The 26,290-nt window shown below is 41.7% G+C and overlaps 1 protein-coding gene across 1 annotated transcript in view; it reads left to right on the plus strand.

Annotated features, from left to right (window-relative positions):
* TGFBR2 (transforming growth factor beta receptor 2) overlaps positions 1-5,670 on the plus strand; it is a 90,912-nt gene extending 85,242 nt beyond the window's left edge. The window contains exons 6-7 of the mRNA XM_040636893.1: positions 123-250; positions 2,956-5,670. Coding sequence (XP_040492827.1) covers positions 123-250; positions 2,956-3,135 — 308 coding nt within the window. The 3' untranslated portion in view covers positions 3,136-5,670. The remainder of the gene's footprint in view (positions 1-122; positions 251-2,955) is intronic.
* Positions 5,671-26,290: the final 20,620 nt, after the last annotated feature.

Consider the following 26,290-nt stretch of genomic DNA (forward strand, 5'->3'; position numbering starts at 1 on the left):
AATCACAGATATATTTTGACGCTTAGTCCCTCAGGCTGCTCAGCCAGACCTCACAACCTGCTCACACCCCCAGCTGCACGTGCCTTTCTCAATGCCCCGTGTTCACCTGCTCTCTTTAACAGAAGTGAAAGATTACGAGCCTCCATTTGGTTCCAAGGTGCGGGAGCATCCTTGTGTTGAGAGCATGAAGGACAACGTGCTGAGAGACCGAGGGCGACCAGAAATTCCCAGCTCCTGGCTCAACCACCAGGTAAGGAGTGGCTGCTTGGAGCAGAGAATAAGATTTATCCGAAGTAGCCTCCGAGGGTGGAGAGAATCTTAGGCTATTGGGCTTTAATCAGAGGGCAGGTCCCTTTGTGTTCTATGATCCTGTTAGGTTTTGTTTATAAAGAAAATTGCAGTCAAGTGGTGTGGACCTGTTGTTCTAAGTTCCAGCCAGCAGGTAGACACGCCATTCAAAGAGGGCTCTCAAAGAAGCATTTGAAGGGCATTTGTCCCACTAGGCAAGCCTGCTTGTTTCTGGGTTAAAATATTTTGTTTGCAGCCTCTGCCCCTCACCCCCAAGCCTTGACATAGAGTGTTTATGTTTTGTTTCCTTCTGGGTTCCAAATATTTTCTCCTGGGAATCTTCAGCTCTAGAAGGAAACACTTAGCAGAGTGAGAAGAAAGAAAGCCAAGAGGAATAGGAAAGTGCAAGTGAACAAATAAGAAATGTGTCTGTAGGGAACATCTTCACGGCTGCTGCTTTTTTTCCTCCGCAGAGATGGTAGGTAACGCCATCTATGGAAGGACAGCGGTTCTGGACTTAATAGGGCGAGGGAGAACTATTCAAAGTCTTTGTTTGGGGGCAGTTCGATGAGGGCAGTGGTCAGAGAAAAAGAAGAAAGTGGAGGGTGGCAGAGCCGTGAGGGAGGAAGGAGAGAGAACAGTGTACCCCTATCCCACTGACATAGCTGATCTTTCTCCGGAGTAAAGTGTTTTATTGCCTCCCTTGGAAGAATTCCCTTAGCCAGTGAAGGCTGGGGCTAAGTCATAGGTTTTCCTCAGGGCCAGGCAAATTGAGATAAGAAACAGAAACAACAAATCACGCACAATCAGGAAGACAGATGGAGCAGGAAGGCCGGTCTGTGCCAGTCCTGGCCTGGAGCCACTTGAGCAGACAGACCCTAATAAAGTCGGCGGAGAGAGCGTGAACCGGGCCACTGCAGCCCAGGGCTTCCCCCGGGTTTCGGGCAAAGCCTCTCTGACTGAAAATGCAAGACTGTTCTGTGTTAGCTCTGAACGCAGAAGGCCCTGGTGTTATTTCTCTCAGACTCTGTTGCCTCCTCCGCTGTACAGTTCTTGTAATGAAGCCATTATTCATGGTGATCAAATTCTGGAAAGAATTTGCATAATACATTTTTTCTCTTTAATGAGATTTGTTGCCCTATTGATTTCAAGTTAATGCTTAATATTTAATTTAATTTACTGCCTGTAATTACAGTGCCAGAGTAAAATAAATGTTACTTGTGTACCAACAATACCACTCCACTCTTAACAGGCCATCAATCAATACCGTCAATTAGGTGAATTATACAATTAATTCGACATCATGAATTCACTCACAGGTCGGGAAGGGAGGCAGAGGCTCCTAGGTGTGTTGGGCAAGTTATTGGTGGTAGATGTTGAACAGGAAAGTGCTGGGATCGATCCAGTCCACCTGGGCCACTTGTGAGAAGGATCACCAGTGACCACACAAGCCTCTCTAATTGCCAGGAGCATGCACTAGCTCTGCCCACCTGTTTAACCCCTGCCTGCCTTAGTGCCAAAAATGGGCTTGAAATGATAAAAATACTTGCAATGCAAAATAAAAATTACGGCTGTGAGAGAAGACCATGGCCACCATACTGGGCAGCATTTACTGGCTGGGCCTTTTGAACGGGGCCTTCACGGGGTTGGACTAAACCCTCTGACATAGCCTAGAGTCTAGCACAGCTGACCTACAAGACAGCGGCTTCTAGAGTGCAGCCTGATGTTGCTGGGGGGCAGTGGGGCCCAGGGGACCACCCTTGGCAGCTGCTGGAAGCTGTCCACAGAACCTGTGACTTTACGAGATGAAACCAGACTAAAGCCTAGACTTCACTCCGATCGTGGTGTTTAATGCTGTTGAGATAGAAATGTGTCTACAGTTCCGACTATAAGAGGCTACTCTAGAAAGGCAAACCCACAGAGAGGGGAAGTTCTGTGGTCTCTAGGGGCTCAGGGAGGGAGGAAGAAGAAGAGGTGGTGGGGCACAGATGATTTTTAGGGCAGGAAACTTACTCTGTGGGGTACTATAATGGTGCGTACATGTCATTGTACATTTGTCAGAACCCCGAACATGTACCCCAATATAAACTGGGGACTTTGGTTGGTAGTGATGTGTCAGTGTTGGTTCATTGATCAGAACAAATACACCGCACGGATGCAAGATGTCCGTGATGGGGGAGGAGGTATATGGAAACCCTCTGTGCTTTCCGCTCAATTTTGCTAAAAATTGAACCCAAAACCACCCTAAACAAGAAAACCAAAAAGTGCCCTAAAAAAAAATAGGAAAGGGTGACAGGGCATTAGGGGCCAGTCTTCATGGGAATTTTCCAGTATTGGGGATGCTCCTGTACCCCAGAGGCCTACTGGAGGCGCCTTGTCGTGATCAAACGTGCTGGCTCTCCATTTTACGACCTGTCGTGATCAAATGGCGCCCGGGAGCAAATGGGTACAGCAGGCTTCCAGGACAGTGCACGCCCCTTCGTTCCACAGACAAGCGGCTGCCCCTCCCCCGCCCCTGTGGGTGCTCAGGCGCGACGACGTGGGCATGCGCAGGCTCCTGCGCACCCAGCCTGCACTGCAGGAGCAAGGTCAGTGGGCCGGCCTGCCGTCCGTGGAGCCCCGCAGAGCCGCAGCTCAGGGTGTCTGTGCCTTCTCTCCCACCTGCAGGGCATCCAGACGGTGTGCGAAACTCTGACCGAGTGCTGGGACCACGACCCGGAGGCCCGGCTCACGGCCCAGTGCGTGGCGGAGCGCTTCAGCGAACTGGAGCACCTGGACAGGCTCTCAGGGAGGAGCTGCTCCGAGGAGAAGATTCCCGAAGATGGCTCGCTGAACACTACCAAATAGCTCTTCTGGGGCAGGCTGGCCTACGTGGAAAGAGGCTGCCCCTGTCACCAAAGAACAGAGGCAGCAGGAGGCTGCCCCTTAACCCGAACCAATGCTTCCTGGAAGCCCAGGGGGTCACTGCCCTCCCTGTAAGCCGGTGGGGATGATCCACCAGCAGCAGGGAGTGGGTGACATGAAGCATTCTATGCCTTTGACGTTGTCATAGGATAAGCTGTGTTAGCTCTTCCTCAGGAATTGAGACTGATTTTTTACAATAGCAATAACATTTGCACTTTATTAATGCCTGTATATAAATATGGAATAGCTATGTTTTATATATATCTATATATGTCTATATCTATATATATACAGCCATACTTTGGAAAGAGACAAGGAAAATAAAATCAAATATCCCAGGAAACTGGTTTGTTTGGAGAGCTCCGGAACCAGGCGCAGAAGGAAGGGATCCGTGACAGCATTAGCACTTGACAATCAACACGTGCGCTGGTTTTCTGCCCACACGAGGTGGGGGCTCTGCATTAGGAGAGGGGCTCCGAGTCTCTGAGCCTGCTGTGGCCACACTGCACTTGCTTTTGCAAAATAATTCCCTTGGGGGGGGGAGGGGGGGCTTTTCTGGAGCCACTCATAGTCACACTGTTTGGGGACCGGATCCTGGGGCTCCTGTGTGCCACTGTGTCTGCTGGACTTTTCACTTGAGCTTCAAGCCCACCTCTGGTTTGTGAGCCAACTTCCTCAACCAGCTCAGAAACCCTGTCCTATCTCCAAGAGCTTAAAAGTTTAGAGCCCCATTTTTTACCTTTGCAGGCTTCACAGGCATAAAAATCGGGACACAAGTTTCCCCACTTATGAAATTGCCACGTATTCTACTAAGGAGAGATCATTCTTTCTTTTCTTTAATCGTCACCCCCTACCCCCCTGCCCCCAGAACTATGCTACTATACTCCCGTGCTACTTTAAAAATTTGTTCCCTTTCCTTAAAGGGAGCAAATCTCCCCTCCGGGTTCGTTGTGTTTGGTTTGTCATCAGGCTTGGTTTGGAATGTCTAGCTTTCTATGCAAACACCAGTGGGTTCCATCTGCCTGGGCTCCTGAATGCTCAGGTGTAGTTTGACCTAGTCAGAAGGATTTGAGCTCACAGCATTGCCACGGTCAGAAGTGTTTCCTCGGGCACTCTGATCATGTGTTTTGCTTGGCCAGCATGGCGTTTGACAAAATTGAGTCACTTTTTAAATATTTGGAGATTTTGAAAAAAAAAAAAAAATCTGGATCCCACAAGTGAGGATAGATAGCTTTTCCCTCGTCCACATTATTCACAAAACAAAGGTGTGGACACACTTATAAAGCTGCTTTACTTCTTGATGTAAACATTTGCATTTTCCACTGCCCACCCCACCCCAGTCTGGGAATTAAACCCACCCCTAACCAGGCCTCTTGTAAGAAATGTACTTCCCATCAATCATTCTCTGGCGATATGAGTTCGAGTCCCTCCCTCTTCCTGGTCTGGTGTTAAGATTTGAAGTTGGTCTTTTTTGGGGCTGAAAGGGACCCCTTCTGAGTGGTCCCAGGTCAGCCAAATCTATTTTTGTCTATATATGAAGAGCTTTCCCCCCACCCCTGCATTAGGGAGGGGAGCTCTTACCTAGAAATTTTTGCCACAGTTATCTTTCTCTCCACCATACCAGCCTTCCCGCCCTTTGCAGGATTTGCCAGCAAGGACTTGAATGTGGGACACAAGAGTCCCATCTGCAGTTAGGAAGCCCGTGTCCACATGGGCAAGAACAAAGAATGAGCTTTAATACTCCATAGGAACTTGTTAATCCACAAACAACTGTTAATGCTGCAGAAAACGTCATTTTCTAAAATGTTTTTGAAGCTACCTATTTTCAGCCAAATAGGAATGTAAGAGAGGTCTGGCAGTGAGTACATCAGTTCCGTTTGGATTTTGGAAGATCACATCTCTTTGTGGTTTAGCAGATATGCTGAGATTTGGGATTAGGTGAACCTCGTAGGCAACCTGCTCAGTGGAGGTGGGCTGGGAGAGTTCGGGACAGCTTGCCAGCAGTACCCTGGAAGTGCCCAGAAATTCCATGCACCTTAGGGTTTGTCGATGCTGTCCCAATAGCTGTTGCTCATCGACCTCTAGTGGTGAATTTCTAGAATACTGGTCCATTAATGGGATTTTCCAAGATCGAAAGAGCTTTATCACTTCTGGGTGGTCATCAGCATAAACTGGAATGTAGTGTCAGATGATACAGTGGCTTGTTTTATTTCTTTTTTCTTTGTCAAGAAAAAGACCAAGGAATAACATTCTGTAGTTCCTAAAAATACTGATTTTTTTTACTACTATACATAAAGGGTAAGTTTTATTCTTTTATGGAACACTTCAGCCGTACTCATGTATTAAAATAGGAATGTGAATGCTATATACTCTTCTTATATCAAATGTCTCAAGCACTTATTTTCATTCTATGCATTGTTTGTCTTTTATATAAATAAAATGTTTATTAGATGGAATAAAGCAAAAATACTCAGGTCAGCTTCCTGCCTCCTGATCCCATTCATTGCAGTTAAGCCATTTAACCTAAAAACTTGGTTACTCTACAGTTTATGCAGGAAAATTCACAAGACACATTCTCTCCAAATTTCCCATATCATCACCTTCAACTGACAGTCTCGAGTCCTTTAAAGAAAAAAAAAAGTAATCACAAAAACATCCATAATATGAGATATACCAGATGCCATTGGTGGCCTGGGCATGAAGTCTCTACATCCCCCGGCCGCCATCTTGCCTGTCCCAGGAACTGCCTCCATCCACATGCCTGCTTCTTCCATGGCTTGGCACAGCCAACGCCGCTGCTAAGAGCTCTTGTCTGTTTCTTCTATCTTCTTCCTTCACATAGCAGGTCGTTGACTATATCTTTTTGACTTCTGTTATGTGTCATGGTTCCTCCCTCTTCCTTTCTACTTAGCCACAGCATCCTACTTGGGGATTTTAATCAGTTTATCTGCATCACCAGATGAATGTGCCTTAGGCGGTTGGTTCCAGGTCATTGCTTGAAGGTTTTCTGGTAACTGTATAGGATTTGCTGTCCAAACTTTGGGCTACCTGTTTTGGAATCTGAGAGATTCTATGGTTTCTTCTAAGTTATCAGCTGAGTTCTAAATAGTTAAGATTCTAAATATCTAATGTAATAATGCTGAGGTTTAGAGACCTCAGCACTACTGATGCTCTGCATTGGATAATTCTTTGTTTGGGGCATGGACCTGTCCCGTGCACTGCAGGCAGCGTTCCTGGCACCCACCCCACAGCTGTGACAACCAAAAATGTCATCAAATATTGCCAAATGCCCCCTATGGGATGAAACTGCTCCCAGCTGAGAATCAGTGAACTAGATGATATTGTTCTATACTACGTGGGCATGAGTTATGGTCCTATCTTAACTAGTAGGTTGGCAATTTCAGTGGTTACCTGCTCCTCCATTTACCAGCTATGTGACCTGGGTAAATTACTTAACCTATCCATGCCTCAGTTTAATTATATGTAAAATAGGATTTTGCAGGCCTCATCTTATACAAGATACCGTTGTGATAGGAATACATGCAAAAGTTTTTGGAATTGTGTCTTGAACTTGGAAAGCCTGCGATGCGTATTGGCCAACATTAAGTTGATTTAGTACAACAATGGCAGCTTTCACAAAGAGGTAGATTTTGAGGTGGACCCTAGAAAGCATTCACAACACAGAAGAGATCTAGGCACATGCTACAGGCCTGTAGAACGGGAGTGTTTCTGTCCTGTGTATTGACAGTCTGAGGAGAACTCTCATTCACTAACTGCTGTGTCATCACATTTAATCCCCCACTAGCCCCCTGAGGTAGATATTGTGCCCATTTTACAGATGAGAAGTCACGCCGAGAGAACTCAAGAAAGAAGCCTAGGGTCTCACAGATGTAGAATCCGAGTGCGACGCCAAGTTGTCCCAGAATTTAGAATAATTTGAAATCATAATTTGGAATCATGCTTGGTCCTTTTCTCCACCTCATGTTGTTTCCTGAGGGAATTGGCCTGCCCAGTGGAATGAGAGACCACAGCATGATGAAATGTTCTATTCCATCTACGCAAGGCATGGTCATTGTTCTCATCTCCCCACCATGGATCTGTTGGCTCAGTGGAGGCGAAGAAGGTGCTTCTTCAACTCTATTGTCCTCTAGCTCTCCACTCACATGATAAATGTTGTCTAAAGCCTTGATGAGAACGATTGAAAGATGAATATGTGTGGACAGCGTTATCTAATGTGGGAAATGTACCCTGTTTCTTCAGATGACTTCAGATCATGCCAACCCTTAAAAACATGGTTTTAGTGGGTCTATTTTTATTTTAACATGCAATGGGAAAAAAAAAAAACTACCTTAAGCCTCAGATTTCACAAATATGAATCCATATTAATCATTAACATATATTGAGTATTCAGAAGCATCAACCGCTATTCTCTCTTTTACCTTCTTTATCTGCTTTAATCTTCACCACAAACCTTCGAGGTAGCCTTACCTCCATGTTAGCGATACACTGAGGCAGAGTGAGCCATTCCTAAGAGTTCCACAGTTAGTCATGGTGAGGCCAGCATTTGAACTGAAGCAATGAGATTCCAGAGCTCTCTCTCCCACCTTGAACACAAGATAAAGCTGGTGTAAGAGAGCATGGGGGGAGCCTCTGGCATGCTCCAGAGCCTGATTCGTTAGCCTAAAATATGGAAGAGGAAAATGCAGTTTGCACTGGAGGGGAGGGAGTTGGCCATAAGGGAGCCCAGGGAGAGAAAGTCATTCCTCAAAGGCACATGGACTCTGGGCTTCAGCCCAAGAGCTTCAGCCAAAACAGGAGCCAAGGTCTTCTGACCCCCTTCGCAGGCTCCGTTTTGCCGGGGCTATTTCCGTGCTGGCTACTGCAAGGTCAGGAGCATTCCCGGTAGGCAGTAAGTCTCCAAGTGCCCTCAGCAGGGACGCGGTCTCTTACACCCGTGCCTAGCTTTTGAGTGCCCAGCAGGTCCTGTTTTGTGGCGGTGGTTTTGTTGTAAGCTCTCTTTGCAGATGACGGTGCGGTCCTGAGAGAAATCCTTTCCCTAGGTGACATTCAGGAAACTTTTCCTTTGAACTGGTGTGTCCACCCTTGTTCACAAAAGTCACCGCAATTGGCATCTGCTCATTCTGTTCATTTTCTTCCTGAAATAGGCCTTCTAATCGTCGCTTATCACATTTCCAATTACTTTTTTTTTTTTACTTGAGTAATTATAGCTCCAGACTATGGGTTTGGGGCCACAGCTCCCAGGCATTTTGCAAACTGTGCTGATAAAGACGAGATTGTGAACTTTCCCACATGACATGGCCTGCCAATCAGCCTCACACAGCGGAATTTCATTCTAGTACCCCTCCTGATCTTTGCTGCATTTAAAAATAACTTAATAGTCTTCCCATTCTAATTAAGCTAAAATTACATACACTGTGAAATGCTCGCTCTCTTTCACTCATTATGCACATGCGTGCGCGTGCGTGTGTGTGTGTGTGCGCGCGCGCGTGCGCGTGCGCGCGCACACACACACACACACACACACACAAGTGGTCCTTAAAAATCACTTCTGTATGCAGTCACATGGTAAACAACAGAAAAACGATAGCCCGTATGCCATCGGGTCATCAAAAAAGATAAAATGCCTTTGAATTTTCATGTTTTGTCTATCAATTCATAACAAAATCATTAAAATCAGGACCTCTAGAGCCAGACTCCTTTGGTTCAAATCCCAGCTCTGCCACCAACTAGCTATGTGACTTTGTGCAAGCCTCTTAACTGTTTTATTCCTCTGGCTTCTTAATGCGTAAAATGGGGAATTGATAGGAGGTACCTGGGGGAATGGTAAGAATTTTTACAAGAATAGGGTTCCTATTTTAAAAGCTGTTAGAACAGAGGTTGGTGCACATAAGCACTAGTTGTTAGGTTGATAATGATTATTTTTTCCATTCTACTCTAAAATGAAGCTCTGTTGTAATATTTTGCAGACATAGTGTTCCCCAAATTTGGGGGCAAAATGGACTCTTGAGAAAAATGAGTCCTATTTATCTGTAACTGTGAGCAGCCCGCCCTATATCCTGGAAGGGACTGTTTTCTTTTCTTTTTTTTTTTTTAATAATTTTTTTTATTATATTATGTTAGTCACCATATAGTTCATCCTTGGTTTTTGATGTAAAGTTCCATGATTCATTAGTTGCGTATAACACCCAGTGCACCATGCAATACATGCCCTCCTTACTACCCATCACCAGCCTATCCCATTCCCCCACCCCCCTCCCCTCTGAAGCCCTCAGTTTGTTTCTCAGAGTCCATGGAAGGGACTGTTTTCGTTCAGTGTGCCTGGCGTGGCTGTGATGGTAAATACAGGGCTCTGCAAGCCAGGCAATCTTGGGGTTTAGTCTAGCTTCACCATCCATCACCTTGTTCTCCTGTAACTTCAGTCTTTCACTCTTGTGCCTCACCTGAGACCCCTCCGTGGCCTGCCTACATTAGGAAGCTGGAGAAAAATCAAATGACATGCTAAGTAAAAATACATGGGAAAAGTGCTAGATATCACTGATGCAAGATAGAATGTATTACCTTTTTTGGACATGGATAGATACACTGAAACTTTGCTAGAACGTAAGATTCTTATTCATTAACATTATATATGTATATGGTCATCATCCTAGCAACCCTACGAGGTAGGGATTATGTTCCCCATTTCGCAGTTAAGGAAATTGCACAAGTTTACAGTTTGCACGCAGGAGCTCCCGGTACAATCCATCCACTCCTCCGAGCTGTTTTGTCCATATTTCTTTGCTTCATTCACCATACGGTAGCTGAATGCAAAGCCGTGTACCTTCTGAAGTCTGCCTGAGTCTTGAAAGCAAGAAAGATGTGTTACCCGGTATTTTATATCAGCAGCTGGCACAGAGTGGAGCACATCCCAATTGTTGAATAATTTCCACGGAGGGAAGAAAAAAAGGCTCTTCGCCTTTAGAAGTTCACAATCCGACTGAGGAGACAGACATACAAATAAACAGTACATGACCGGGATGTCCCCACTGGTAATGCCTGTTGGAATGATAGAGCTGAGGCCAAAAATGCCTCGGTTTTGCAGAGAAATTCCAGTGAGAACCTGACTGCTGTCCCATACCTGCCCATGTGGAAGTAATGCTCCAGCCACCATGGTGACCCTTGATAGGATGGCCTTGCTTCTTCAATTCCTCTAGAACTCTCTCCCATGGGGATTATGTTTGTTTGTTCCCTAGGGCTGCTATAACATATTACCGCAATCTGAACCAACAGAAACTCATTCCTCACAGTTCTGGAGTCTAGAAGTCCAAATTCAAGGTGTCAGCAAGACCTCAATCTCTCTTAAGTCTCTAGGGAATACTCAGGATTAGATCCCATTGGCTCCAGGTGTTTCTTGGCAGTTCTTAGCTTATAGCCACAACACTCCAATCTCCACCCCCATCTTCACATTACCTTTTTCTTTCCTTCTTTCTGTGTCTTATAAGGATGTTTGTCATTTGAGTTAGGGCCCACCTGGATAACCCAGGATGATCACATCTCGAGATGCTTAACTGAATTCCTTCTGCAAAGACCTGTTTTCCAAATAAGGTCACATTCACAGGTCTCGGGATCAGGACATGGATATATCTTTTGGGGGATCATCATTCAACCCAATACAGAGAATTAGCCAATTCCTCTGTTATAAATTCTTTCAGGATGAAAAGATTTCAAGTCCAAGACTCTCTCCTTTGGTCACTTGAGGCATTCCCAAAGAGGACTCTAACAGATTCACAGATTTTATTTAGTTTCATTTTCTATCTTAACACACACACACACACACACACACACACAAATGGTATGTTTATACTGTACAATAATTAAAATATCACTTAAGGATTACCATTTATCTCAATGACTTCACATTCTTTTCATACACCAATCATTTTTCCAGCAACATATTCCTACAGAAATATGGGATTGTGATGAAGTTGGCATATCTTTTCCCACTCACCATACCTTCCTTGGATGCCACACTGTGTTTAACAGCCCCTGATACCATGTAGGGAACAATTCATGGTACTCCAACAACATTATGGAATTTCACACCAGTGCCAAACTTAGAAATAAACTATGACTATGTGAAAATATACATATGTCTTATTCCAATGTCCCATCTCATTCCTTTGGAACCCAGAAAGGGTGAGAATGAGAAGTTAGGTTCTAGCCTAAGTCCTGTTTCTCAATCCCTTAGCTCCATGACCTTGGGGATTCTAGTTATTATTCTAACATAGCAAATGACCATAAAACCTAGAGGCTTAAAGCAACCATTTTACTTTCCTCAAATTTTGTGGGTCTGGAATTTGGGAAAGTCTTGGGCTGGACAGATCTCACTTGGGGTCTCTTCTGCCATTGAACTCCCATTTGACTGGGGTTAGAATCATCTAATGGCCCGGCTGAGCTGGACGTCCAAGATGGCTCACTTTGCAGTTAATGTTGGTTGTTGGCTGGGATCTTAGTTGGGACAATCTTCTAGAACACCAAGAACATCTACACATGGCCTTTCCAGCTTCCAGTGTCAGAGCAATAGAGTTCTTAATGGCAGCTGGCTTCTTCTAGGGTGGATGTGCCAAGAGAACCAGGCAGAAACTGCATGGACATTTATGACATTTTCTTGGAAGTCTTAGAACATCACTTCTCCCACACTCTTGAACCAAGCAGTTACAAGTCACCCAGATTCAAAGGAAGGAGACAGGGCTTCAGACCTCTCAATGGCAGAACTGATGAAGCATTTTAGGCAATGCCTAAAAACCACCACAGGTACTTTATAGTAAGTGGGTCTCAGTGTCTCATTTGTAAAATGGAATTACATTCTCCCTAAGACTCCTCTAATACTTAGAGCCTATGAAGTACTTTCCTTTCATTATCTCAATGTGCTAATATTAATATTTATATTTCTTTTTTTATTAAATTAAATTTTTTATAAATTTTTTATAAATTTATTATATTTCTATTTTTATTTATTATTTATATTTCCTTATTTATTTCACAGAGAGAGAGCTAGTGAGAGAGAGAGAGAGAGAGAGAGAGAGAGCACAAGCAGGGGAAGCTGCAGGCAGAGGGAGAGGGAGAAGCAGGATCGCAGGATCCCCGCTGAGCAGGGAGTCTGATGTGGGGCTCGATCCCAGGACCCTGGGATCATGATGTGAGCCCAAGACAGAGGCTTAACTGACTGAGTCACTCAGGCGCCCCTAATATTTATATTTCATTTCCTTTCTTTTCTATTACAAAATAACCATATTACAGAAAATTGGGGGGGGGGAAGAGAGAAAAGTTTCCATTTCAATAGACTCCCTAGACTTGTAGTTATTTTTAGAGTTGTTTTCTACGTGGATGTTTTTGTGTCTGTGTGTGAGTGTGGGAAACTCACCTGTTCACCATTTTGGAATTTTTTTCTCAGAATTAAGCCAGAAGGACATTCTGGAATCTTATTTTTAAGAGGCACCAGATACCATTATAATTAAACATGCTATGTAGCAGTGAAATTTAATATCCTAATTGAATTGTAGTGGTTAGTAACCTCAGATTACAAACTCAGGCCTGCAAGAAATGTCACATGTCTTATTTTTCTATAAATCTGCTTAATTTTGATTCTGAGCCCCCATCCGGCTGGACTGGTAGGAAATCCAGCCCTTATTTTGGCGGCTTATTTCCCCACTACCTCTTGAGGCTTTACCATTGTTTAGAGTTTCCTGCAGTAAGAACAAGGAGCAAGGTGTTGGATAGTTCTGGTTCCCTGATTTTCCCCGGGGCTGCCCATTATCCCATTTGCTAGGTTTATTCAGGTCTGCCTCCACTCCAGTCCCTTGCCTTGCTGGGGACTTGGTATTTTTCTTGGGAGAACTTGGGTGTCATGGGTCCAGATTTGCTTCCTGGTGTACCTGGGCCACTCCCTTAAAACCTACCATATCCTCAGGTCCCTGCCCAGGAGCAATACTTGTGGTCACAGTCTATGAAGTGTGACATTTAATTATACATGAATTAACCATCCCTGGAATATTTATGGAGATTCAAGCAGCTATCTATCTGAGGAATATATATTAAAGTTATTTTATATAATATGTGTATCTCAAATGTAGGTGCTAAAATATTTGAAAGTAAAGTGCAGACTACAATTCACTGTCTGAGGTTCTTTGCGGGTAATCCCCTTTCAATTTCCCAGGGCACTCAGGAACCCTTCAAGTTCGAGTGTGGAGCACTGCGTACCTAGAAAGATAATGGTGGGGGTATTTAGCTGAAATCCTCCCAGCTGCTCAACCTTCACACTTGAACTTGCTTGGGACTGAATGGAATCAGCTGAAAATCTTCCAAAACCAGGCAGCAGTATATTTGCTTCAGCTTTTCCTGGTTGGGGGAAAGACCCTACTTCAGGAACAGAACTGGTTTGTCTAGAATGCCTCCTCACTCTACCTCCCCTTTGGACTATGCTGAGTCATGATTACTGGAAGGAATGTCTCTGCTGTTGGCACAAACAGGACAGGAAAAAGCTGTTAATGTAGGCAATACCTTGTGGTTTTGTTTTATGAGACAAGCGTTTTGTTAACAATAAAGATACTGTGTTAGGAAATTAAATCATCACACACTAGCAGTGTGTGAAGACGTTAAATCATTCACAAGTTATACATCTTCAGGAACTGATACTAAAAGTGGTGTCTTAAAATGCTAATACTCAGTTTAAATTCAAACATTGAACATTCAAAAATTCAAAGGTCGGGGCGTCTGGGTGGCACAGCGGTTAAGTGTCTGCCTTCGGCTCAGGGCGTGATCCCGGCGTTCTGGGATCGAGCCCCACATCAGGCTCCTCCGCTATGAGCCTGCTTCTTCCTCTCCCACTCCCCCTGCTGTGTTCCCTCTCTCGCTGGCTGTCTCTCTGTTGAATAAATAAATAAAATCTTTAAAAAAAAAAATTCAACAGTCAATATTATAGAAGTGATTGAGTAAATCGCAGTCAGAGGATAATCATGTAGACAAATTATGAAGACTGCTGTGCATAACCTCATATAAAGTTGAGAAGAATCATGGAAAGCAAACAATTTTTATCCTGTTTTAAGTTTTTTGTCTTTCACATGTACCTATGCTCATTCATTTAACATTCTGGCATTGATATCTATTACATTGTTCTCGTTTTCCATTTTCCAGGAGTAGGAATATTGGTGTGATGAACACCTTTACATAAGGTAACCTTTATATATTTTTCATTTCCTTAAGATAAATTACAAGAAGTTATGAATATTTTCATGGTTCTTGCCATCTCCGTCCAAATTATTTCCCAGAATAATTGTGTGTCTTTTTATTCCCACCAACAATACATGAGAACACCAGATTTACATATTACCCCTTTTCTCTTACTTTAATATTCTGTGATTATACATCATTGTTGGTATTATTTTCATTTCTTCCATAGAAGCTTGAACTTTTTTCATGTTTGTTTAGAGATTGTAGTTCTGTCACTGAGAATTATCTGTCATGTCCTTCACATGTTTGTCTTTACACCTAAATGATTTTATAAATTATAATAGTTGCCACACTTTCCCAGCTTTTATCTCCCTTGTCATTTTGCTAATGTGTATTTAATATATTCCAATTTATGTATGGAGCTAAATCACTCACTCTATTTCCTTATGAATTCTCCTGCATTCAGATTTAGAAAATAACTGTCTTTCCGAAAATCAAACAAATAACCAATGCTATTTTCTCAAAGATTTTCCATGGCACTCTCTTTTAATAATTATTTATTTTCTCTAGAATGTATTTAGGCATATGGTGTGGGCTAGAAGGAAAATCATTTGTATTTTTCTAATTGCCAAACAGATACCCCAACATCATGTAACGGGGGGATGCGGGTGAGAAACTCATTGATGATTGCTGTGTGTTAATGCCTTCAGGACACAGTAGATTTGTCCTTGTAATAGAAACTACTTCTGGACTATTTTGCTCCATCATCCAAATTTCAGTGCAAGGCTTCTATAGATAATGTCACTTCTAACTAATGTTTAGAGTTTCCAAGTCCCAGAATTTTCTTCAACACTATGGCTTGTTGTTTGTTGTTGTTGTTCATGCTTTTTGTTGTTGTTGTTGTTGTTCTCATTCATTTTTTATTAGGAGAAGATTAAAACTTCCGCACATACCCAAGCCTATACCATATAGAGAGACTTCATAAATGTGCTTCGTCATATTTGATTCAAACTTTAACCTTTCATTTAAAAAGAAATAAAATATAAATATATCACCACCATCTGGGTAACTATCCTTCGTTCCTAATCCCTGTTCCTACTGAGCTTCCCAGACCCCACCCTTATTATGGATTAAATGTCGATCCTTCCTGTCAACATGCGTACCTACAATCTGGAGTGATACCTTCTGTGCATGACTGTTTAAAATTTTCTGTAAGTGTACCTCTATATGTATTGTTCTACCACCTTTTTTCCTTTACTTAATATTATGTTTTTGAAATCTATCTATGTTGATGTATGTCTTACTCATTTTAACTGCCATGTAGTGCTTCTCACATGTTAAAGTAATCAAACAAGAATGCAATTAGATTGAGGGGGCTTAATTGTCTTGGTAGCCTAGTAAGCGAGCCAAAACTTAACCCAGAGTTAATTTCTATGAATGCTTCAAGGTTAAGAAGAACAACCAATCACAAACAGCAAGCTAGTCTTTCCCAAACAATGCAGTCACTTACGCTAAAGCAAATCAAATCATTTCTTTGCTCTGCTTCTGTGTCTTCTCTACCCCTTGCCCCTGTTAGTGGAATACTCCTAACAACTTTTTGCTTGGTGCTGCCCAGTTCAAAATGATAGTTGTCCAAATAAACTTCAAAATTTTTTTTTCATAGTTTTATTTATTTTACCAACAAAGAAAGATAAAGAAAATATGTTAACATTAGTCAATCTGAAATGATGGAAACATGGCCATTTCTTTTTTTTTATTATAATAATATTTTATTATATTATGTTAGTCACCATATATGCTTCAGTTTAGCTTTTAATACACATGAGTATACCACAATCTTTCCATTTACTTTGCTCAGAAACACTGGGGTTGTTTCCATTTTTTTTTTCCTTTCTTTTCTTTCTTTTTTTTTTTTTTTTACAATTACAAAGTGCTGAATAGACAGTGTTGATCAATTTTATTAGAAAAAGAAATGATCTCAAATTCAATTAAAAGAAGTAAAATAATTTAGATTATAAAATTCATCAAGAAGTATACGTCATCAGAAAGAATACAGACTGAGCATTACTAGTAAAGAGATAGAATAAGGAAAAATTGCATAATTATGACCCCATCCCCCAAAGTGAGAAAAGGTCTGCCAGTCTAAAGGCTAACAAAATATGTGTAGGATCTGTATGCTAAAAACTAGAATAAACTGATAAAAGGAATATGAAAGACTGTTGAGGAGGAAAACATTTTACTCTGTCCTTCAAAGTTCTTCTAGCTGGTCTAAGAATCAAATAGACATGAGACAGATGAACAAGTGAAAATCAAGCAAAAGTTTAATAACATGTATGTCTCCCTTATACATGGGAAAGACCCAGGAAAACTGAGTAACTCCCCAAAATGGCTGAAACAATCACCTTAAATACCATCTCCAGCTAGAGACAAAAGCTGGTAGTGGGGGTGGGGAGTCAGTATGGGAAGTCCCCAAGAAAAGCAAGGTAAACACAGGGAAGGTTGTTATGCAGGTTAAGTCCTTGCTTTCTCCATAGTTAAAGTTTTTGAGATTCAGAGCCATCCCATTCTTCCTGGTACAGAGGGAGAAATTGAGATTTCCCTTATACCTATAAATGTCTCTTACAAAAGTTTAACTTCTGTTTGATTTTCAGAGCTTTGCTTGTGTCTACAGTTTCAAAAAAATGACCAGTTTAGGGGCACCTGGGTGGCTCAGTCAGTTAAGCATATCTGGTCATGATCTCAGGGTCCTGTGATCAAGCCCCAAGAGCCCCAGAGTAGGGCTCCCTACTTAGCGGGGAGTCTGCTTCTCCCTCTCCCTCTGCCCCTTCTCCCCCACCTTGTGCTCTCTCTCTCTGTCTCAAATAAATACATGAAATCTTAAATTTAAAAAAGCCAACTTAAAATAATCAATAAGTCAAAAAGGCATACCTTGAAATGGGCAAAATTTACTCCCACAAGACCAAAATAATTGGAGCACTGTGATCATGAATTGGAAGACTCAGTGTTGTTAAGACATCATTATTCCCCAGTTTGAATTGGAGATTCAACACAATCCAATAAAAATCCTACACCCCATTTTTTGTGAATATCAGCAAGAAGATTCTAAAAGTTATATAGAAATGCTAAGGGGGCACCTGGGTAGCGCAGTCGTTAAAGTGTCTGCCTTCGGCTCAGGGCGTGATCCCGGCGTTCTGGGATCAAGTCCCACATCGGGCTCCTCTGCTGGGAGCCTTCTTCTTCCTCTCCCACTCCCCCTGCTTGTGTTCCCTCTCTCGCTGGCTGTCTCTATCTCTGTCAAATAAATAAAATCTTTAAAAAAAAAAAAAAAGAAATGCTAAGGAACAGGACAACTCAAACTATTCTGAAAACAAACTAAGTTGAAGGGCACACTATCTAGTTTGAAGACATACTACAAAGCAATAGTCATCAGAATAAACAGCCCAGAAATAGACTATACAAGTGTAGGTAACTGATTTTTTTTAATTTTATTTTTTAAGATTTCATTTATTTATTCGACAGAGATAGAGACAGCCAGCGAGAGAGGGAACACAAGCAGGGGGAGTGGGAGAGGAAGAAGCAGGCTCATAGCAGAGGAGCCTGATGTGGGGCTCGATCCCAGAACGCCGGGATCACACCCTGAGCCGAAGGCAGACGCTTAACCGCTGTGCCACCCAGGCACCCCAGTAACTGATTTTTGATAATTAATGAGAAAATCTAGTAATATAAATAAAATCTTTTACCAACCCATAAAAACTTTTCCACAAAGGTAGAAAAGAAAAAAAAACAAAACCAAAACAGTTTTATTATTGAATAAGCATTAAATCAGAATGTGAAGTACATCTAAAGAGATTATAAAGACAGAAAGAAATAACTCCGCTTTATATAGCAAAGAAGATACAATCCATTACATACATGTTAATTGTTTTTATCAAAAAGGAAAAATAAATCTTCTCATATCTCTACAACAAACAGAAAGTTACAACTTGGAGTCCAACCCTGAAGCTAAAACTCCCACTGAGACAGAGAGACAAGGTCATCCTTCTTGATCTTTGCATTTCAAAGAGATAGCCCATCATTCTCAAGAAAGAAACCTCTGGAATGTAAAACTGGCAAGATGCTCATTTAGGTCTTAAAAGGACTAAAATGCATTAAAAAAACAAAGCAAGAATTTAAATTTTCATATTTTCTAAAGGAAACGCTAAAGAAAAAGGAGAGTACAAGTTCTCTTCCTCTCTTGGCATGAGGAAGAATTTATTTAGATTTGTATTTGTCCTAACACAGTGCACAAAGGCAATTCAATGGAGAAATGATAGTCCTTTCAACAAATGGGGTTAGAAAAACTGGGAGTAGTTATGAAACGTAAATGAACCTCAATATATAACACACACTTTATACACAAATTAACGCAAGATGTAGTGTTCTGTGATTCACTGTTTGCATATAACACCCAGTGCTCATTGCAATACATGCCCTCCTTAATACCCTTTGTATTATCGTTGCAACTTTCTGTGAATCTATAATTATTTCAGAATAAAAGTTTAAAAAAAATAAAAAATAATAATGCAAAATGGATCATAAATATAAATCGAAAACTGTAAAGCTTCTAGAAGAAATCAGGAGAAAAATCTGGGTGACTTTAAGTTTGACATTGAATTTCTTTAAACATGACACCAAAGGCATGACCCATGAAAGAATAATTGACAAACTGCAACTGGTCAGAATTTAAGCTTCTCTTTTGTGGAAGAATTGGTAAGAGAATAAAAAGATAAATCAAGGGTTGGAAGAAAATATATTTTATAAGGATTTTATTTATTTATTTATTTATTTGGGAGAGAGAAAGAGAAAGAGCACAAGCATGGGGGGGTGGGGGTGGGGGTGGGGGGTGGGGGGGTGTCAGAAAGAGAGGGAGAGAGAGTGAAAAGTAGCCTCAAGCCAATTCTGCGTTCAGCACAGAGCCTGACTCGGGGCTCAATCTCGGGGCCCTGAGATCATGACCTGACCTGAAACCAAGTTGGATGCTCAACTGACTGAGCCATCCAGACGCCCCTGGAAGAAACTATTTTTAAATCATATAATCGTATTTATGAGAGAGTACTTGTATTCAGAGTATATAAAGAACACTTAACACACAACAATAACAAAACAAAAATCTGTTCTAAAAAATGGGCAAAAGACTGAACAGGAAATTCACCAAATAAAATAAAGGGATGACAAGCATATAAAAATGCTCAACATTATCAGTCATTAGGGAAATGCAAATTAAAACCACAAAGACACGTCACTAAACAAGCAGTGGAATGGGTAATTGAAGAGATCAGAATATGCCACCCTAAAATATGCCACTTTGGCCTGAAGGTAATTTTGAGCCGAAGGCAAGTAAGAAATAACAAACACAGGAGGAACACTCTACCCTTTCCCTTTCAGCCAGAAGCAGGGCATATGTTTCCCTTTCGTAAAGGACATATATCACATGAAATGATTCGAGTCAGTATTACAAACCTTACTGAAAAATCCTCACTCATTGTATATTTCCCAGTCACTTTCCCACCACTAACCTTCCTCCCCCAAAACCCAAACTCTCTTTTCCTTTGTCTAAACTCTTCCTCACACTTTATCACCCTTGGATAAAATGGTATATAGGCCTCTGGGTCTAATGCTTCTTTGGGTTTTTACTTCTTTTCTATGAAGTCTCCATATGCATGCAAAATAAACCTTTCTCCTGTTAATCTGTCTTTTTTTCAATTAATTCACAGGTTCCAGTACTGAATACAAGAGGGTAGGGGAAATTTTTTTACCCCTTCGTTATACACACACAAAAAACCTGACATCACTAAGTGCTAGTAAGAATATCGAGCAACGAAAAGTTGCATACATTGCTAGTGGGATGTGAAATGGTATAGTCATTTTGGACAACAATTTAGGAGTTTCTTGTAAAGCTAAATATATACTTACCGTACTACGTAGCAATCCCCTCCTAAGCATTTACTCGAGTGAGCTGAAAATTTATGTTCACACAAAAACCTATATACAAATATTTATAAAAGCTTTATTCATAACTGCCCCAAACTGGAAATAACCCAGATATCTTTCAACAGATAAATGAATCAACAAACTACGGTATGTGCATTCAAAGGATTACTACTCAGCGATAAAAATGCAGGAACTATTGGTTAACGTAATAACATGGGTGAATCTGAGGTGCATTTTACCAAAAAAAGTTGCTAGACCTTAAATGCAACATTCATATGATTTCATTTATATGACATTGTGGAAAAGGGAATCATATGAGGTCCTTGGTTGCCAAGGCTTGAAGGTAGAGGAACTGATGACAAAGGGACCACACAAGGAAATTTTAAGGGTGATGGAATTCTTCTCTACTACAGTTTCAGATACCTGACTATAGTATTTTTTCAAAACCCACAGAAAAATACAGCACAAAGGGTGACTTTTACTGTATGCAAATTTTAAAAACTCAAGTAGGATGGCAGGGCAACATTAAAGAAAAAATTACTCTGGCCCTTGTTCAAATGGTAAGGAAGACTTTATTGAAGACTATGGCGATCAAGATACTTCAAAAGGGGAGAGATTAGGCTCCACTTTGATCCAGAGACAGCTGTGGATTTATAGCCAATGAGCAGAGTGAGGGAGGTCAGTGGATAGAAAATTACTAAGAGGCGCCATCAAGGGTAGCAGGTTTCTTGCCTAGCTGACTTGGCAAAATTCAGGCTAATGGCAAGTCAAGATAGACATCAAAGGTGGGGGATGGAGAACTTGGTCAGATATCAAGTCAGGGGAGTCTCTGTAAACCTACTTAGCGGATTCTTACTGAAATGAGACTCAGTAAGGATAAACACAGAAGTCCAAAGTCAAAGCCTAGTTGAGAAGAGGGCTCAGAAGGGTCTATCTAAAGTTTAGGCAAAGATAAATTCTTTGCCAGCAACCAGAAGAGAATGTAGACCATGAAAAATAAACCTAATAACGTTGCAAATAAGTGACATAACCTCACAAGGGGACGGCAGAAAAAGATAGTAACCTAAGTGACTTTGGAGAATAAAGTTTTGTCTGGATACTGTAAAGCTAGGGAAAAAAAGAACTGTTCATAAAAACCATACTCTAGTTGGTAAATTTGTTTCGTTCAGGGGCACCATAATTCAGGTTTGCAATTCTGAAATTAATTTATGCGTATAATGCAATTGAACAAATAACGAAATATATTATAACTAACGAGAGCCAGATTTCTTACTGTTCGAGAATGAAGTTATACATAAGCAGGGCAGGGAAGGCCTGAAAGAATGTTGGATTAGAATTGGTGATATCAGTATGATTTAATATTTATACACACACTTATACACACGTACATGAAGCATTCACATTATATATGTGTGTGTGTATGTAATATATATAAAGTGTGTGTGTGTGTGTGTGTGTGTGTGTGTGAGAGTGTACTTGGGCTAGGATACATGCATATATTTCCTAGCTCTGTCTTCTGAGATGACCAAATGCAATAACACCCCAATTACAACCAGTACCCTTAGTGTCTACATATTGGCGTCTACCATTCTCCAATGAAAAGAGCCAGGGCTCCATGGGGAAATGGCTAACTCTAGAGCTGAGTAATGAAAGATGAGCCTGGAGTGTCTGGTTGTGCCAAAGGGTAGGAAGTGCTTTAAAGAGAGGGGGGACGCCTGGGTGGCTCAGTCCTTTTAGCATCTACCTTCGGCTCATGTCATGATTCCAGTGTCCTGAGATCGAGCCCCATGTCGGGATCCCTGCTCAGCGGGGAGTCTGCTGTTCCCTCTTCCTCTGCCCCTCTTCTTGTGCTCTCTCAAGCGCTCACTTTCTCAAATAAATAAATAAAATCTTTTATAAAGAGAAAGATAGAGATAGGAACTTGTCAAAACCTGTAAAAGCTCCCAATGGTCAAAGCTGGGAAAGTTTGAGCATCAAGAAAAATAACAGTGGTGCCAGATTATGACTAAGAGAATAGAATGAATATCTGAGTCCAGACTGACCTAAGTACATGACTAAATAAACAAATGGGGGGGAAAGAGACAAACTTTTCTTACAAAAGAATTCCACCTAATAAATATAAAAGGCATGAGGGAAACAGAAAATCACTATTAGAACACCCAAGTAATAATTCTTGTAAGGCAACATGCACTGATGAATGATACAATCAGTGGGTAAAACTTCAAGGAGAAACAGGACATGTGCCTAAGACTTAATGTATCTCCCCCCAAATATTTAGCAATCACTATTGGTGATTTTAACATATGCTGACAAATTCTTTGACACTCTTTTCTCCAGAAAATGGAGTTTAATTCTCTTCTTTTTGAGTGTTGCCTGAATTTTAAGTAACTTACATTTAAGGAATAGTATATGAAAAGGAAGAAAAGAGTCAGTTAGCAGTGGGAAAGCCTGGTAGACACCACTGTAACCAAATAATTGAGGTTAATGTCACTCGGAATAAAGCAGGGAACAACCAGATGTCCAAATCTAGGACTAATTTTGTGCCCTTCTGAGTATTCTACTTGGTGTCTGATAGGAGGAGGCAGGCTCTGTGGAAGCACTGTTTCCTCTAAGCCTTTATAAGGGTTCTTTCTCCAGAGAGAGGTGGTTTCTTCACAGGCACATGCTGATCGGTACTCTGTCAAAATCCTCAAGGGAGAAATTTCGTGGATCATGGATCTCCAGAATTTTCTGAAGCTTTTTTCTATCCAATGTGTTTGACCCTTGAGCAACACAGGGGTTAGTGTTGCTGAACCCCACACAGTTGAAAATCCCCCTACTATTTCTCATTCACCAAAAACCTAACAACTAACAGCCTACTGTTGACCAATAGCCTTCCCCATAACATAAGCAGTCAACTAACATATTTCGTATATGTATTATAGACTGTCTTCTTACAATAAAGTAAGCTGGAGAAAAGAAAATGTTAAGAAAATCAGATGAGAAAATACGTTTATTGTACTAGACTGTGAAAAAAATCTGCATATGGAGTGTTCCCGGTGGTCGCATGGATCTGCCTCTTGCTTCAACTGTGTTTGGACAGTCGACTGATGAACGGATAAAGAAGATGTGAGATATATATATATATAAAATAGAATACTAATCAACCATCAAAAAATGAAATCTTGCCATTTGCAACAATATGGGTGGAGCTAGAGTATATTATGCTAATTAAAATAAGTCAATCAGAGAAAGACAAATACCATATGATCTCACTCATCTGTGGAATTTAAGGAAGAAAACAGATGAACATATAAGAAGGGGCAGAAAAAGGAGAGAGGGAAACAAACCATAAGAGACTCTTAACAACAGAGAACAAACTGAGAGTTGATGGAGAGGGGTGAGTGGGGGCTGGGCTAGATGGAAGAAGGGTATTAGGAGGGCACTGGTTGTGATGAGCACTGGGTGTTGTGTATAAGTGACGAATCCCTGAATTCTACTCCAGAAACCAGTATTGCACTGTGCATTAACTAACTAAAATTTAAACAAAAAAAAAAAAAAGAAAAGAAATCCTTCTGTATCTTGAAAACAAATAAATATTCTAATATTTTCTTCTAAAAAAAAAAGTGAGCAGAACAGATGCAGGGATGCCCCTCCTTCCAGCATCCGACCACTCTCCAGCCTCTTTTCCAGTCACAACCTCTGGAGACCATCTTCTGAGCCATCCTCTACCTTCTGGATCAGCCAACATAATTTTTGAGCTTAACTCTTTATTGCCAATCAACTCTGAGTTCCCACATTGCTCAGAATTAATGCGCTGAGGTCAAAGCCGCTTCTGTCAGCTACTTGGTCAACCTCCATCTGCATGTCTAGGAGCCTCTGAAGCCCAGTGGCCCCGGAGGGGTCCCTCTGGCCACCACCTGGTGTCAGGGCTTCTGTTGAGCCTCTCCCTGCAGCCACTAGGCACCTATCTAACCACCCTGGAACCTTCTCCCAACCCATGGACCAAATGGAAACAATAAAACTCTTTCAGAAAAAAAAAATCCCTTTATAAGTCGACCCCCATAGTGCAAACCCATGTTGCTCAAGGTCAGCTGTAGTCTGTCCCACCTTCTGGCTCCTCATTTCTCCCTTAACTAAGGAATTAGCCTCCTTAACTAAGGAGTTGGCTTAGCTAACTGAGCTCCACCTGGAATCCCCTACCTGGGCCGCACTGTAAAAACTCTCAGTAAGCTGTGGGTTCACCTCATTGGTTTCCTGTTTCACAGGAATCACTGTCCTTCATTGCCTGATGTCCAACGTCTTCAAAACTGTTGTTTCATATATTTCGTTCAGTTGTTTGGTTGTTCATACAGATGAGTCAGTCTGGTCCCTTGAACCATGTGAGCTCTTGAGGCCCCACTTCACCACTGAAACTCACAGGGATCAACTTTTCAGCAAGTAGGAGACTGATATGTAATCTAACGCAATCTGGAATATGCTTGACTCCTTTCATCCAGAGCAACTGTGGCTGAGTGTTTGTTTAATTTTCAGGATTTAATGGTGATGTTAGATGAAAAAGACAGAGAAGGGATTTCAGGGACAATTACTCTTCAAATTAAGGAAAGTCATCAGCACTCAGTCAAGCTCACGATGGGGTCCAAAGTCATCAACACATACAGCTCTGAATTCAGGAAAACCTTTGATGAATATTCATTGGATCTTTTCTTATCTTGAAAATAAGAACCAAAGGCAACCCATGTAGCTATGATGCGACCCAAGACTGCAAGCCTTTCAATTATCATTACAGCCGACAGCGTCACACAACACTCGGCGTGGAATTTGAGATCGGCCACAGCTGTACAAATGCCAGTCCTTGGTTTCTAATTGCCAGGCACTTTTTAGAAGATGGGTTGGCACTGGGGCTGGTAACCCAGTTTTCCTTCAGTTTTCATAAATAATAGCAATTTCTGATTGTTAGCTTCTTTCCATTTTCTCAATTGTATCACATTGCTCTTCTTGCAAGCTATTTGCTTATCCCAAATCAGATTCACCCACTTTTTTTTGCCAAACTAGCTCCTCTTTAAATTTCTCTGGAAATAACAACTTTTTTTTTTCATTTACCCGGAATTGAAGACTTGCATCAATCTTTCACAAATACCTTCATTCATAGTAGTGCTCCCTGACTTCGGCCCTTTAGGATAGTACGACCTACACACACACACCACCTACATTAAACCACTGACTTGAAAAGGTGAAATTCAAACATCAGCTAGTATGATCTCATTTAGAAGTCAGGCCTTCACAACTCTAATTGTCAGGCTCTGTTAACTGCCTTCTTCCCCATTGTTGGTATCTGGATTTTGTTATTTAGGCTTGACCTCTCCAGGATTCAATCCATGCTTTTCCCAAAGTGAAGAGCGTGTTGATGCTACCAAATCACTGCATTCTAGTTAAAATCTCCTCTTCCCTTCCTGGCCTTAGAGAACCCAGACCTGCTGCCAGCACCTGACCAGCCAAGCCAGCCCCAGTCCTATAAGCACATGCCTTCAACCTATACCCGAGCCCTAGCCTATAACCACACACACACACACACACACACACACACACACACACACACACACAGACTAGGAGTAGAGCCTTTGCCTTAAATACGCTATTGAGATCTCATTTCCATGTTCTTGTAACACCGACCAGTACAGGAAGGGGACACTATTGCTACCGCATAAATATGCAAGATTAGGCACATGAGCGTTTTTCCAGGGGTTTAGCTAGCCACGGGAAGGATGGAACAGACCCAAGTGCCACATAATCTTATGTGTAATCCCCACGATCTGTTCTACACCGTCGATTGTTCCCATGAGGAGATGCGATGCAGAAATTCCCACCTAGACTTTAGTATGTGGCTGCAACCATATTGGGCATCCAGAGCCTATAGATG

This window comes from Ursus maritimus, unplaced genomic scaffold (assembly GCF_017311325.1).
Source record: "Ursus maritimus isolate PB19 unplaced genomic scaffold, ASM1731132v1 scaffold_20, whole genome shotgun sequence".
Classification (NCBI taxonomy): Eukaryota; Metazoa; Chordata; class Mammalia; order Carnivora; family Ursidae; genus Ursus; species Ursus maritimus.